This window comes from Pezoporus occidentalis, unplaced genomic scaffold, assembly GCF_034315485.1.
Source record: "Pezoporus occidentalis ecotype Australia unplaced genomic scaffold, CSIRO_AGI_Poc_V1 ctg33, whole genome shotgun sequence".
Lineage (NCBI taxonomy): Eukaryota > Metazoa > Chordata > Aves > Psittaciformes > Psittacidae > Pezoporus > Pezoporus occidentalis.
In genome coordinates this window covers 3,624,126-3,638,475 of record NW_026915268.1, presented here as the reverse complement: position 1 = coordinate 3,638,475, position 14,350 = coordinate 3,624,126, and the positions used below count along the sequence as shown (strand labels likewise).

General features: G+C 51.1%; 1 protein-coding gene across 4 annotated transcripts in view; it reads left to right on the top strand.

Moving 5' to 3' along the window:
* Window positions 1-5,501, top strand: part of SLIT3 (slit guidance ligand 3) — a 519,568-nt gene extending 514,067 nt beyond the window's left edge. For all 4 annotated transcript variants that reach the window (XM_062629206.1, XM_062629204.1, XM_062629205.1 and 1 more), the window contains 2 exons: window positions 903-1,111; window positions 2,172-5,501. In XM_062629206.1, the coding sequence (XP_062485190.1) occupies window positions 903-1,111; window positions 2,172-2,410 (448 nt within the window). In that variant the 3' untranslated portion in view covers window positions 2,411-5,501. The remainder of the gene's footprint in view (window positions 1-902; window positions 1,112-2,171) is intronic.
* Window positions 5,502-14,350: the final 8,849 nt, after the last annotated feature.

Sequence of the window (14,350 nt, the reverse complement as noted above, 5' to 3'; positions counted from 1 at the left end):
GAGTTACTACCCAAGCATGCCTTTGTTTAGTGAGGCAGAAAATCCTGCTTTATATAGACTGTGACTGCCTTTATTACTTTGCATGTCTTGACCTGTCTGAAACTGCTTTTATTATTTGTGCTTTTTAGTTCAAAGCTTAAAAGTGATTTGTGTACAGGGATTCAACATAAGCAGAGAACAATTTTAAAGTACCAGAAAGAAAACAAACCAAAATAAGAGGAAGACATGGGTTCACGTCAAGTAGGGCCTGATACAGCAAAGGTTTACAAGCCCTGAGCAGTTTCTCCCTGGCTGGGCAGTGTTGCCTTCTTCTCTGTCCTCAGCCCATTTCAGGTCTGTCCCTGTCCCCAAAGTGGGGTGGTGTCAGAACCTGCTGAGGACCAACATCCTCCCTGTGGCATTCCTCAGGAACACCAGAGCTCCCTGCAAACCACGTGAGCCAGGGAACCCTTCAGGTACAGCTGCCCATCAGGAAGCCTGCACTTGGCTTTTCCACAGGCACCTTCCTTTATCACACTGCTTTTCATCACCTGATAGTATTTGTAGAGCAATTCTGCTGAGGAAGCCTGGGCATGCAGCTTGATTGTCAGCACTTAGCTCCACGCATGGTGCTGTAGATGTGAGCTGTCTCATGGGGATGCCAAGCGTTGGTCCATGCTCGCGGAGCAGCCTGATGGTTCCCAAAGAGATCACTTAGGATCACAAATCCTAAATGTATTCTCTGAACATTATCCAGGATTCCCTGAAAACTCACAGTTTCTTCAGAGTGCTTGACACTGAACTGCTAGTTTTGGATTAGTATCCTGGAATGACGTGTGCAGAAATGCCAAAATCAAACCTCCCTGGGAACAGGAACTGCCGCAGCTAACACAGGCCAGCTCTAAATGCTTCTCTTTCTCCAGGTGTCTGCACGGTAAGTGCATGGTGGCCAATGTTGCTTACACCTGTAAGTGCATGGAGGGCTACACAGGCATGTACTGTGACAAGAAGAACAATTCCTCAAATCCCTGCAGGACTCTGAAGTGCAACCATGGACAGTGTAAAGTGTCAGAGCATGGGGAGCCCTACTGCGAGTGTGATCCCAACTACAGCGGGGAGCACTGCGACAGAGGTATGTATGGCTCTGGGTCACACCTTTGGCTTTGCCTCTCATCCATGTGACTTGTATTTAGGGGTAAATGGCAAATAGTGGAAGATGAAGCCAAGTCAGCCTCTGCAGGGCAATAGAGGGGGGAGGAAAGATGCACACAATAGCTAGCGAGCTGCTATCCAAATGTGTGTAAAGGGTGACATGAGTAGTGAAGAGTCTAATTCTCTGTGTCCCGAATCCTCAGGGCTTGCTGCTCCCAGGATCCTGGGGGATGTTTGAAGGAGAGGTTGTTGCAAGGTTTACTCTCAGCCAGCAGGGATCGGTTAATTGCAGTGCTGGGAAAGGTCTCAGCCTGCACACCAGGGAGGTACTGCTCACCCGAGGTGGCAGGAAAGATTCCCAGCTTGCTCTCCCTTGTGCAGCTGGGTGGGTTTCCTGGGGAATCCCACAGATCATGCTGGGCTTTCCAGCTCTGCTGAGGGCCCAGCTGTGCTGCCCTGACCTGAAAAAGCTCCCTGGGAACTCAGGGAGTCCTGGCTTCATCCCTTCTGCCTTTCTGTGTTCCTGTACAGAAGGAAGGAGCTGGCTTGTATTAGTTTTATTCTGGCTGTGCCTTTCCTGTGAATGAACCACAAACTTCCCAAATTACAGACAGACACAGCCCCACCAGAATGTGGCTGCTGCACAGTGACTGCAGAACAGCACAGACATTTTTGGGTATCCCACATCGCTAACGCCATGTGGAACAGGCTGACCCGTGAGCCTGAGAAGCAGACATAGTCCAGCTAATCCATATTTTGCAGGAGTGTTGCAGGATTCAACACTCAGCATTCATTAGAGCACTTCCAGAAGTGCTGATCAAGGCAAGCAGGCCTCTGCCTTGTGCCGGATATTGCACATTTGTGTAACACCAGCTCGGGTTTGATGGCAGGTCCGAAGCAGTAAAAGATGAAGGTGCTTCTCATGCAGTCTGTTTGCCTTGAACACCATTATAAGTGCAGGGCTGCTGGCTGGTGGTTGGGGAATACCTGCTGCAATAGTTACCACATGTTGTTTCCTTCCCATCTCTGTTGCCTTGCAGAGAACCTCTGCCAAGGAGACATCATCCGGGAAGTTGTCCGTAAGCAGCAGGGCTACACGTCGTGTGCCACTGCCTCCAAAGTGCCGCGCCTGGAGTGCCGCGGCGCGTGCGGCAGCGGGCAGTGCTGCGTGCCCCTCCGCAGCAAGCGGCGGAAATACTTCTTCCAGTGCATGGATGGCTCCACCTTCACGGAGGAACTGGAGAGACATGTGGAATGCGGCTGCTCCAAGTGCTTATAAGCCATTCTCCAGTCTCTTGCCACTTTAATCGACTCAGAAGCGCTATCAAAATGGGACCTATTTACTTTCAGAGTGAAGAAGAAGAAAAGAATTATTAAGTATATTGTAAAATAAGCAAAAAATAGAACTTATTTTTATTATGGAAAGTGACTATTTTCATCTTTTATTATATAAAGTATCGCACCACTTTGGGTATATGTATCATATAGTGAGCTATTTTTACCATGAAACTTTTTTAACAGTTGTAAGAAAAAAAAAAATCAAAAGTTAAAAGTTAAAAAAAAAAGATTCTAAAGCAAACCTAGCCTAAAGGAGAAATGTGGGGTGACTGCAGGTGTGCGCACAGTGACCCGATGTAAAGGTGTTCCAAGGACCTGCCACAGGACTGATCTGGGCTGGAGGAGTCTCCGAGGCGCTGGGTGGGTGTCCCAGGAGAGCAGATCCCGTGATTCCCGACATCCATCCATCCTGCCCAGGCTCCCTGAGGAAGCGTCCCCTCAGTCCCTCGCTCTGCCTGACACTGCCGACGCTGTTTGCTCCTGTACAGTGGCTCCACTTGCTCCTCTTGAACCGGTTCCCTATAGGCACTGCCGCAGCTTGAGGCTAACGACATTATTTGACTATTGTAATACTATACTACATTTTTTGCTGTGTATGTTGTATTTATCTGTGTTCACATTATATTCTGCAGCAACTGTATCTATAGAGCACAGGCAGCTTTATCCAAAAGAAGGGGACGAAGGGAAAGGAAGTGGGGAAACGTGTTGCTTTGGGAAATTTGGGGGCAAAATGTGAACTAAGTGCTAAGTAATGCCTAATAAATGACATAGTACTTTTGTGTAAACTCCTCAGCTATGTTATTTCCCAAGTTTGTGCCTTCTTGCTCCCAGCCTTGAGCCCTTTTTTGTACATGAAATATAAGGAATGCACTGCTACATAGTTTGTTGCGCCTCGACACTTTAACTTGCAGAGGTTGTAAAGAGCATGAACATTCTGCTGGTGCCAGAAGGTAACACCCACAGCAGAACAGCCCTTCCTGCCCCAGGAGCCAGGGGTGAAAGCTGGGCTGTAGCTGCCTCTTCATCCACACTCTATACCAAGCAGCTGGCTACTTCCCACAGCGCTTTACATGAGCAGAAGTTGCACTATACCCGGGTGAAGGTATCAAGCTGGCTTTATCCACTGCAGCAGCACTCTCTTCTCTGCACCAGGAGAGGTGTCGCAGCTCCATCCCACCCTGTGCTTGCCTCTGGTGCAGAGCGACCGGTTCAGCCAAAGCTCCTCCATCCGCACTGCTCCGTGCCCTGCACTGGTGCCTCCCAAAGGACTCCCACCAGCTTTGGCTGTGCTCAGAGCCAGTGCTGAACAGGAAATGGGAATAGGTGCAGGGCTGAATTCTCACCATGGATGTGAGGCAAAAACTGACTTTGTGAGCGAGTTTGGTTTTTGGAGGGTTTTTGTCAGGGCCACCTTTCAGGGTCAGTAAATTACATGCGAAGAGTACCATGGATACCTTGTTGTTTCTCTTCTGTAAGTTTCAAACATCCCATCAACCACTGGTCCACTATCAGTGTACTTTCTTTCTTTCCGTAACACAGCAAGTATTCAGGTCCTTTCTTCAGTTTCTCTAGGGGAGGTAGGCAAGGAGGATTCCTATCAGCCCTGAGCTCTTTTTGGGAATGCTCACTGGCCTCAGCAGAAAGGATTTCAGACAAAGGGCTTCAGCAAAGGAGTAGTAGGAGAGCTGAATCAAGAAAAAGGAGATTTTGTTTGACCAGAGCTTTGGGAAGATGCACAGAATGCAGCTATCAACATTCATTTTCCTTTAAAGAAAAGTGACCGTCCAGCTCTCCTGCAATCAGAAAGCTCAGAAGTGCTACATCTGCTACATCAGTCTCTCCTGAACTGCAGCAATTCACTCCTATTTCTTTGTTTCTGCCAGAGCAACATGAGCAGAAGGGACAGAACCAATACAATAGCCATCTCACTGAACAGCAGCATGTGGAGCCTGCCACCAGTGAAACATAAACCAATGACTAGTTCATGTGCCAAACTGATCAAAACAGTACAGCTCAACAGCCAGGGAAAAACTAACGCCGGCTGCAAGCACCAAGGGCTGCTTTTTACTTTGGATAGAACACCAGAAGCTCACAGCAGCTGGAGTTCGTGGTGTACGACAAAAAGCACCCAAACCCACAGCAAGCAGGTGAAGACAACTGCAGATACTTGTACAAATACGTGCCTGGCCCAGCACTACCGTCAGGGATCTGTTCCTGCTTACGCTTGCACGGCAGCAGCTGCCGCAGTGCCAGGCAGGAGCAGCCCGGCCGGAGCAGCGGCTCTGTGTGCTCCACCACAGGACCTGCAGCCACCACAGTGCCAAGGCCACCAGTGCAGGAGCACGGCCCCTCCTGAGCACCGCTCTGTATGTGTGCACCGTGTCCCTCGAGCAGCACTCCTGAGGAGGAGGTGACATGGACCCGTGGATCCTCTCCTGCGGGAGGGTGCTGTAGAAGCCTCCGCTGGCAAGGCGAAAGCCACCGGCACCTTGTTAGCACATCACCCTGGGATTTAGGGAAGCAAAGCCTTGCAGCAAAGTGACCAGCAGCAGCTCGGCAAGGCTGGCCCTGGTCCTGGCCCTTTTCTGTCGCAGCACTTCGATGTTAAGCCTTGGGGTAAAGAACTAAGAGTATCTATTTTGTAACCAAATGATGCAATTTTTGTATGCTTTTTGGCAGCACTTGCCATTGGATAGTGATGCTTTTATGTCAATGATTCTCTGACTTGCTATAGAGTTATTTTATGTTAAGAAGAAAATAAAAAGCATTCAGATGTGCCAAAAATGTGAGGTTAACTGAAGTGTAATCAGCTCTGAAAGTTCCTCTGTAACCTGCCTGATGTTACACTAGATTTCCAGAACTGCGGGTACAATGCAGTAGTTTTTACCTCTATAAAGTTTTAATATAAAGTGAAGAAAGATGCTTACCCTTAAAAAATGGCAATGCAGACTGGTGTGAACTGATGTATTTTATTAATAGATTCTCTTTGTGATGTAAGTTTAAATAAATTGTTGGGTTATGGAAGATTGTAACACACCGTGTGGTGCAGGTCATTTCTATGTGTATGTGAGGTGCTGAGTCCCCCTTTCGGAGTATGGGAGGTAGCTCATGGGAAACGGTGCAGGAATTACACACATCCCTCTCGGACAAACCCACCAGAGAATGGCTGGGGTTAAACACAGCATGAACTGTGGTTACACACTTTCAGGGCATCACAACCTGATCTTTTAGGGGTCTTACATGCACAGATGAATTAAGCCACATAGTTTTTGAACCTGGTCCTTTTCCTCCATGGCTGAGGAAACAGAAGTGACACAGCCAGCAGTGGGTGACAGGGATCTGACACACAGATGTTCAAACTTGCCACACCTCTGCGCCTGCTTATTATTGTTGACCCCCATGGAACAGACCTCTTCTGTTTCCTGCATTGCAGCCTCAGCACAGAATAAAGCAGAGCTCCCGCCACATCCTTCCGTCACCCATGCCCCTGTGAAATGCTCACATATTGCTAATTATGCCTCAAACTACAGCCCTTAGAGTTGCCTTTGCCAATCCGTGCCAAGCTGGTGACAGGACTCAGCCAACAAAAACACCCAACCTCAATAAGCATCATTAAGCCTGAACTATAAAGAGTAACTATGTAATTGTAGCAGATGGTAGCATTTCACCTAAAGCAAACCCAGCTGAGCCCACTGAAAATGCTACTGGGAATTGCTCAGAAATGCCTCAGTACTGGCTGAAGTAACTGGTCTGCACAACATTTATTTGTGTTGCTCGTGGCTTCACAGCTCACGGGTTCCTCAGTGAGGATGCAAGCAGCCACAGCCTAAGGATGAAATGCTTGTGCTCCTGCACGCAGGACTCTAGGTATTGATGTTTAGCCATTGGTCTGAGGTGAACAACATGGAAAAACCATGTTCCTTCATTTGTTTTTATCCTGGATGGTGTTGCTGTTTGCCGGGTGTTTGGCTGTGGGGTTTATGTTGTTCCCTGTTGCTTCTGGTCTCTGTGACCTCTTTTAGGAGCTCGCTCCCCGTTCCCAGTTCAGCTCACAGAAGACAGCCCCACAGTTCAGCGGGCCAGCTGTGGTTTAGCTTTGCCAAGCCCAGGCTGCTCTCCAGTAACCCCTGCAGATGCCGGGCGGGATCACTGCGTGGCCAGCCCAGGACGGTCGGGGTCCCCGGGCAAGTCACTGCCCGAGGCAGAGGCTGCGCTGTTCCTCGCCCCGGTGGTGGCGGTCGGGGTCGCTTGTTTCCCCGCTCGTAGTGACGGGCGTTTGAAACACCAACAGCGAGCGGAGAAACGCCACCAACGCCCCCCGCGCACACCCGAACCGCCCCGGCGGGGCGCGGCCATGCGCGGGGCCTGCCAGCAGGTGGCGCCGCAGGGCTCGGCCCACGGCGCTCGGCGGGGAACGGGGCGGAATGGAACTGGAATGGAATGGAATGGAATGGAATGGAATGGAATGGAATGGAATGGAATGGAATGGAACTGGAAATGAATGGAATGGAATGGAATGGAATGGAATGGAATGGAATGGAATGGAATGGAATGGACTTTCCAGACTTCAGTTGGAAGAGACCTACAACAACCATCTTCTATCTAGTCCAACAGCCGGAGCAATCCAGGGCTGGCCCAGCTGAAGCTTGCTGTTAAGGGCTTTGTGCAAATGTCCCTTGAACACTGACAGGCTTAGGGCAATGACCACCTCTCCAGGAAGCCTGTTCCAGAGCCTCACCATCCTCTTGGGAAAGAAATGCTTCCTGATGTCCAGTCTGAACCTCCCCAACACAGTTTTAAACCATCCCCATGCTGCAGAGCATCCTGCTCTCCAAACGAGACAAGCCTAACCTCCTCAGCTGCTCGTCAGAGGAGCACATGTGCATGGATTTTCTGGGGAGTTTTAAATAATACTTTCTCAGGTTTTATTGATCCCGTGCCATCAACTTCCTGGCACTGTCCACGTTGGTCCTGTGAGGCAAGGAGCCCCTGTTGCCCCCAAAGCTCCCACACGGCACCAGGTCAATGCTGCAGGAGCTCCCCAGCAGGATGATGCTGCCGAGCCCCAGGAGGGCGCGTGTGAGACCTGAAGAGTGTGCAGCACTTCCTTGGTCCCACCCCTCTGCAGCAGCACGATGGCTCTGTGTGCTGGAACATGGGGCAGCTGGCACCTATGCTCTGCTGTGGCCTCAGGACACTGCCCTCACAGCAACATCACCAGGCTGGTGGCGGTGGTACCACCATCACTTTGGTGCTAGCACCAGATGGAATAACAACCGATTCTGATGTTTACCCTACTCTTCCTGCCGTTTGCTCACATGCACACTGCTGGGGCTCTGCTCCGAGCTGCTGGGTGCACATGCCTGAAGCCCATGATACCTCTTGTCTACGAGGAAAGCACAGCTGCTCCTCTGAGCACCTCCAGTGCCCAGAGCCCTGCAGGCAGCAAGGAACTCCTCAGGCATGTAACGGAGCACACACAGAGTGCAAGCAGCGCTTATTAGCATGAGGAAGCTCAAACTTACACCACCATGCATACTCACAAGCAGGAGGAACAGAAATCACTGCATGGCTTTGCATCTTGTTCCTATGTGACCTTCTCCTTTCCAGGGAGTCAGTGCTTTCAAAGAAAAGTGATGCTCAAAGTAGTCTGGGAAAGACACCGCCTTCCACTTCTGTCTATGACCATGTGCCCGTGGCACAAGGATGGCTCCTTTAACATAAAAATAGTCATTTACAAATGTGTCTTAGCTGGGGAGGCAAAGTACACATCCACCTCAGAGGTGTGTGGCAGTGAGGAACGAGGGTTAAATGAGTCCCTGCTCAAGGGACAGCTAAAACCTCACAGGGAACCAGTCCACTACATTTTTGGTGGTCCAGTCTTCCAGCTCATCTTCCGCCAGCGGCATTCAACTGGGCAGCTCCTGTGCCATGCCTCACCTGCACAGACAGTGAACCTGCGGCACTGCAGGCTGCAATCCCGTGCTCCTGCATCCTGCCCCACCATCTTGCTGAGACCCAGATCCTGCTCTAGGGCAGTGCATGAACTTCTACAAGAACTGAAAAAGCCGGAAGTTAGGTACAGGTTTCACCTCCATGGCAAAACGGCAAGAGGCTTTGGTCCAGCGCAGGGTTATTCCCCAGCCTCATCCTTGGAAACTTTCATCGGAAACTTAAAAATACAGCTGAAGACACAGCACAAGGCAGACAATAACCAAGGCATTTTCACTTGAGGAAACCAAGGTTTTGTGAAGTGACAGGGGACTGAAGCCATCATCCTCCACCAAGGAGGGTTGTTAATGACAGGCAAATGACTCAGCCCTGACTTAGACACTTTGCTTGCAGAGCAAAGTTACAGGGACCAAACACCACAAGGTGATTTACACTGGGGCTTTGCAGCACATGACATTTTCACCCAGCATGTGATAAGAGCTTGCACAACTGGCAGTTACTACAGAGGAGCTTAAACTTCCTTAATTACACACCAGCATACTTCACATCTCTTCAGCTCCCTTAATTCCTTCTGGGTAAAGCACTCATTGAACTGCTGGGGTTTTTAATAGTTTTTTGCTTTTTTCTTCACTATGTTGAGCTAAATACATTAAAGCACTAAGATCCAGATAGATCAAGTTCATCATACCAATAAACAAATGAGATTCTTATGCAGAATCCTCTCACATGGCTTCATCCCACACAGACACCATATAGTACTTTCAGGTAGTCATTAATGACTATTGCTTGGAATTGATTATACATTTATACAGCAAGTCATACACTCACCTTCAGAGTTATTTACTCTTACCTATGGGACATTCAAAGCAGTGTGCTGACTGACAAACAAGTAAATCCAATCTAAAAAAAAACCTATAAATCACCTGGATTGATCTGAAATCAAGGAATGTCCTGAGCCTCTTGCAGGCCAGCTTCTAGTTAAGCCAAGTTAAGCTTCTAGTTTGAGCTAAACCTCTACTCGGAGATGGACAAAAGATAGCTAGGAGCTGAGCTTGGGCTGTTTTCTTATATACTGGTGATGTTCAGCTAAAGCGTTTCATCTCCTTGTGATGCAGTACTTCAACCAAACATTCAGATTTGCTGATCTTGTTTTTAACTAAACAGCCCTCAGTTCATTAATTATCATGATGGGGACAAAAATGAAGAGGGTTTACTAGATAAAAGAGCTCAAAGTGGATTCAAATTCAGAACCTGCTCCTAAGAAACCCATGCACAAAATACCTATTTTTGCCCCTGACTGAAGGAAAACAACCTCCGAATCACGGAATCCCGGCACAAGCCATCCAGGAGGTTCCTCGACTGTGTGGAAGACAACTTCCTTCTGCAAGTAATAGAGGAGCCAACAAGGAGAGGTGCCATGCTTGACCTCGTGCTCACCAACAGGGAAGGGCTCATTGGAAATGTGACACTCCAGGGCAGCCTTGGTTGCAGTGATCATGAGATGCTCGAATTTGAGATCCTCAGGACAGTGAGAAGAGCGTGCAGCAAGCTCACTGCCCTGGACTTCAAGAGAGCAGACTTTGGCCTCTTCAGGAACCTGCTTCAGAAGGTTCCATGGGATATAGCCCTAGAGGGCAGCGGGGCCCAGGACTGTTGGTTGATATTCAAGGATCACCTGCTGCAAGCTCAGGAGTGTTGCGTCCCAACTAGAAGGAAGTGCAGCAGGAGGGCCAGGAGACCTCCTGGGATGGATAAGGAGCTCCTGAGGACAATTCAATTGAAAAAAGAGGCTTATAATAAGTGGAAGCAAGGACAGGCGGCCTGGGAAGAACACAGGGATGTTGTCCGGGAAGCTAGGGACCAGGTCAGGAAAGCTAAGGCCCAGTCAGAATTAAACTTGGCTAGGGATGTTAACAGGAAGGGATTCTACAGGTACATAGCAAATAAAAAACAGACTAGGGAGATCGTAGGCCCCCTTAGGAAGCTCTCAGGAGAACTGGCTACACAGGATTTGGAGAAGGCTGAGGTTCTGAATGACTTCTTTGCCTCAGTCTTCACTGGCAAAGGCTCTGACCACACCACCCAAGTCTTGCAAGGCAGATGCAGAGACTGTGAGAATGAAGACCTTGGGCCCGCTCTAGGAGAGGATTTGGTCTGAGACCATCTTAAGAACCTGAACATGCACAACTCCATGGCACCTGATGAAATCCATCTGCAGGTCCTGAAGGAGCTGGCAAATGAAGTTGCTAAGCCACTGTCCATCATATTTGAGAAATCATGGCAGTCAGGTGAAGTTCCCAATGACTGTAAAAAGGGAAATATAACCCCCATTTTCAAGAAGGTGAAAATGGATGACCTGGGGACTACAGAGCAGTCAGTCTCACCTCTGTGCCTGGCAAAATCTTGGAGCAGATTCTCCTGGAAGGCATGCTAAGGCACATGAAAATCAACAAGGTGCTTGGTGACAGCCAGCATGGCTTCACTAAGGGGAAATCCTGCCTGACCAATTTGGTGGCCTTCTCTGATGGGGCTACAGAACTGATGGACAGGGGTAGAGCAGTTGATGTCATCTACCTGGACTCGTGTAAAGCGTTCGACACTGTCCCACAAGACATCCTTGTCTCTAAATTGGAGAGACATCAATTTGATGGATGGAGCACTGGGTGGATAAAGAACTGGCTGGATGGCCGCACACAAAGAGTTGTGGTCAATGGCTCAATGTCCGGCTGGAGACCAGTAACGAGTGGGGTCCCTCAGGGATTTTTGTTGGGACCGGTCTTGTTCAACATCTTTGTCGCTGACATGGACATGGGGTTGAGTGCGCCCTCAGCAAGTTTGCCGATGGCACCCAGCTGTGTGGTTCGGTTGATACCCTGGAGGGAAGGAATGCCATCCAGAGGGACCTCGACACGCTTGTGAGGTGGGCTGATGCCAACCTCATGGAGTTTAACCATGCCAAGTGCAAGGTCCTACACCTGGGTGGGAGCAATCCCAGGCACAGCTACAGGTTGGGCAGAGAAGAGATTCAGAGCAGCCCTGAGGAGAAGGACTTGGGGGTGTTGGTTGATGAGAAAATGAACATGAGCCGGCTTCAATGTGCGCTTGCAGCCCAGAAACCAACCGTGTCCTGGGCTGCATCAAAAGGAGCGTGACCAGCAGGTCGAAGGAGGTGATCCTGCCCCTCTACTCTGCTCTTGGGAGACCTCACCTGGAGCATTGTGTGCAGTTCTGGTGTCCTCAACATAAAAAGGACATGGAACTGTTAGAACAAGTCCAGAGGAAGCCACGAGGATGATCAGGGACTGGAGCACCTCCCGTATGAAGACAGGCTGAGGAAGTTGGGGCTGTTCAGCCTGGAGAAGAGAAGGCTGTGTGGAGACCTCATAGCAGCCTTCCAGTATCTGAAGGGGGCCTATAGGGATGCTGGGGAGGGACTCTTCATTAGGGACTGTAGTGACAGGCCAAGGGGTAACGGGTTAAAACTTAAACAGGGGAAGTTTAGATTGGATATAAGGAGGAAATTCTTTCCTGTTAGGGTGCTGAGGCACTGGAATGGGTTGCCCAGGGAGGTTGTGAATGCTCCATCCCTGGCAGTGCTCAAGACCAGGTTGGACAAGGCCTTGGGTGATATGGTTTAGTGTGAGGTGTCCCTGCCCATGGCAGGGTATTTGGAACTTGATGATCTTAAGGTCCTTTCCAACCCTAACTGTTCTATGATTCTATGATTGCTGGAAAGGGAGAATTATCATTTCTGTAGTGAAAGGCTGGGTCAGGACGTTTCCTGCTGCTTTCAAGACAGCAGGAATTGGACAGCTGTCAGGCTGGATACTGAGTTTGTCTTGGGTGTCGGAGTTGCATGTGTGTGTTTATGACCAGCACTGCCCAGGGATGGTATTTCATTTCCCCTGGAGTTAGGAGGTGTGCAGGAAGCAGAGCCAGAGTGCAGGCACTGGAAAAAATGCCTGAGGACGAAGGTCCTGAAAACCTCCTGCAGGTCCGTTCATGCCAACCCCACCAGAGACGTCTGGCAGCACTGGATAGCTCATTTTACAGCGAACATTCCACACTGCAGAGCTGGGTGACGGGCAGGAAATGAAAGACTTTATTTTACAGTCACGGTGTATATTTATTTATGAACAGGCACAAGTTAACTTCCAGGTAGCAGCTGAATTCTGGTATCCTCTAACATGCATGTAAATGCTTGTTTAAAATTTCAATAGTGAACTACATTGCAGTGAAAAACCACAAAGCCACAGCAAAATTTCCTCTCTTTAAGAAAAACACACGGGTATTTCCACAATTACATGCAGCTCACAGGAAGAGAGAGGTTCTGCAGCCTTGTTAATACACTCTTCCTTTAAAGGACAAGAAGTAATCCTTGAGAAGACTTCAGAGTAAGCTTTCCAAATACAGATGCTTCAGGAAGGAAAGGTGATAAACCAGAGATGGTATCCACATGAGAATTTTTCGTGTAAGGTTCTGGATGAAAAGTAAAAAGAAATCCTTTTATGACTGGTTTCAGAATGACACCCAACAAAACACTGCTCCAGGCAGATGCAGAACCCCACAGTGGGGCAGCTGGGCTCCCTCATCCTGCACAAGGGGGACAGCATGGGGAGCAAAGCTCTGCTGGACCTCCTGAGCAGGGACTGAGGACAGGGCAAAGCAAGGGTCTCTTGGTATGGAGTGAAGGTGTTTGTGGTACGTGTTTAGGGGCAGCGGGGAACCGGCGATGAAGAGACAGCGGTTCCTGTTTCTGTGCAATGGGTTGGTGAATAAACCACCGGTTCAGGGTTTAGACTTCTGTTGAGTTGTGAAAGGTGGCTTCAACAGAGACTGCTGCTGACGCACAGCTCCACACACTTCCAGGACAGAGCTGATGCCTAAATCCTGCTTCTGGACCACAGCTTGGGATGGATCAAACACCCCAGATCGCTGTGATTGATCTACAGTTACACTTTATCAGCCAGAAGGAAGGGTGGATGGATGGCTGCTCCATCACAAGCGGGCTCCCCCGGCTGCCCACAGAGCAGGCTCCACAACCCTCATAGCATAGCATTAAGTGTCAGCCTGTGATTGCACTGATGAGGAAACGCTTCCCGAGGACTGAGGTTAGCTGTGGAGTTACTGGAGTCCCGGCACCGGCAAATAAGAGGCTCCATTTCCTAAACTTGTGGTGCGCAGCGACGAGAGCAGCTCAGGGGAAACGGCGGACAACCTGCCGCTGCCGGCCCTGTCACTGACACCGCACCCTGTGCTGCCCGTACCCGCGCAGCCGCCCACGGGGCGAGCTCCGTGGCGGCACTGCCCGGGCACCGCGGGGCCGCCCAGCCCCGTCCCGTCCCGTCCCGTCCCGGCCCTGGGTCCCCCCGCGGCAGGCGCGGCCGGGCACTGACGGAGCAACCGCCCCGCGGCCGCCTCACGGCTGCCTCTGCCCGCCCGCGCGCAGCGGGGACGCGCCCCGATTGGCTGGCGGGGCCGTGGGGTGACGCGCGGGCGGGGCCGCCGCGTTGCACGCCGGGAGCTGTAGGCGGGGCGCGGCGGCTCGGACTGCGGCTCCCGGCGGGCTTCGCGCCGCCCCGTGACGGGCTGGGGCTGGGGCTGGGGGTGGTGTCCGCGCTGTTGCGGCGCGGAGCGGGCGCCGCCGCGGCCCCATTGTGTGGCGCGGCCGCGGCTGCCCGGAGCCCGCCGCCATCTTGTGCCGTAGCGGTGAGCGCCGCGTCCGGGCCTCCGCCGGGGGCCCGAGCCGCCCTCCGCGCCCAGGCCCCGAACCGGGCCGCGCTCCCCCGGCTGCCGCCGTGCCCCGAGGCGGCGGGCAGGGCTCCTGGCGCGGCGACCCCGGGGCTGATGCCCGGCACCTCGCCGCCAGGCCAGGCGTGAGGGCCGCCGCCGGTCCGCGGCGCCTCCTGGCCCTTTTCCCCTCCCCGGC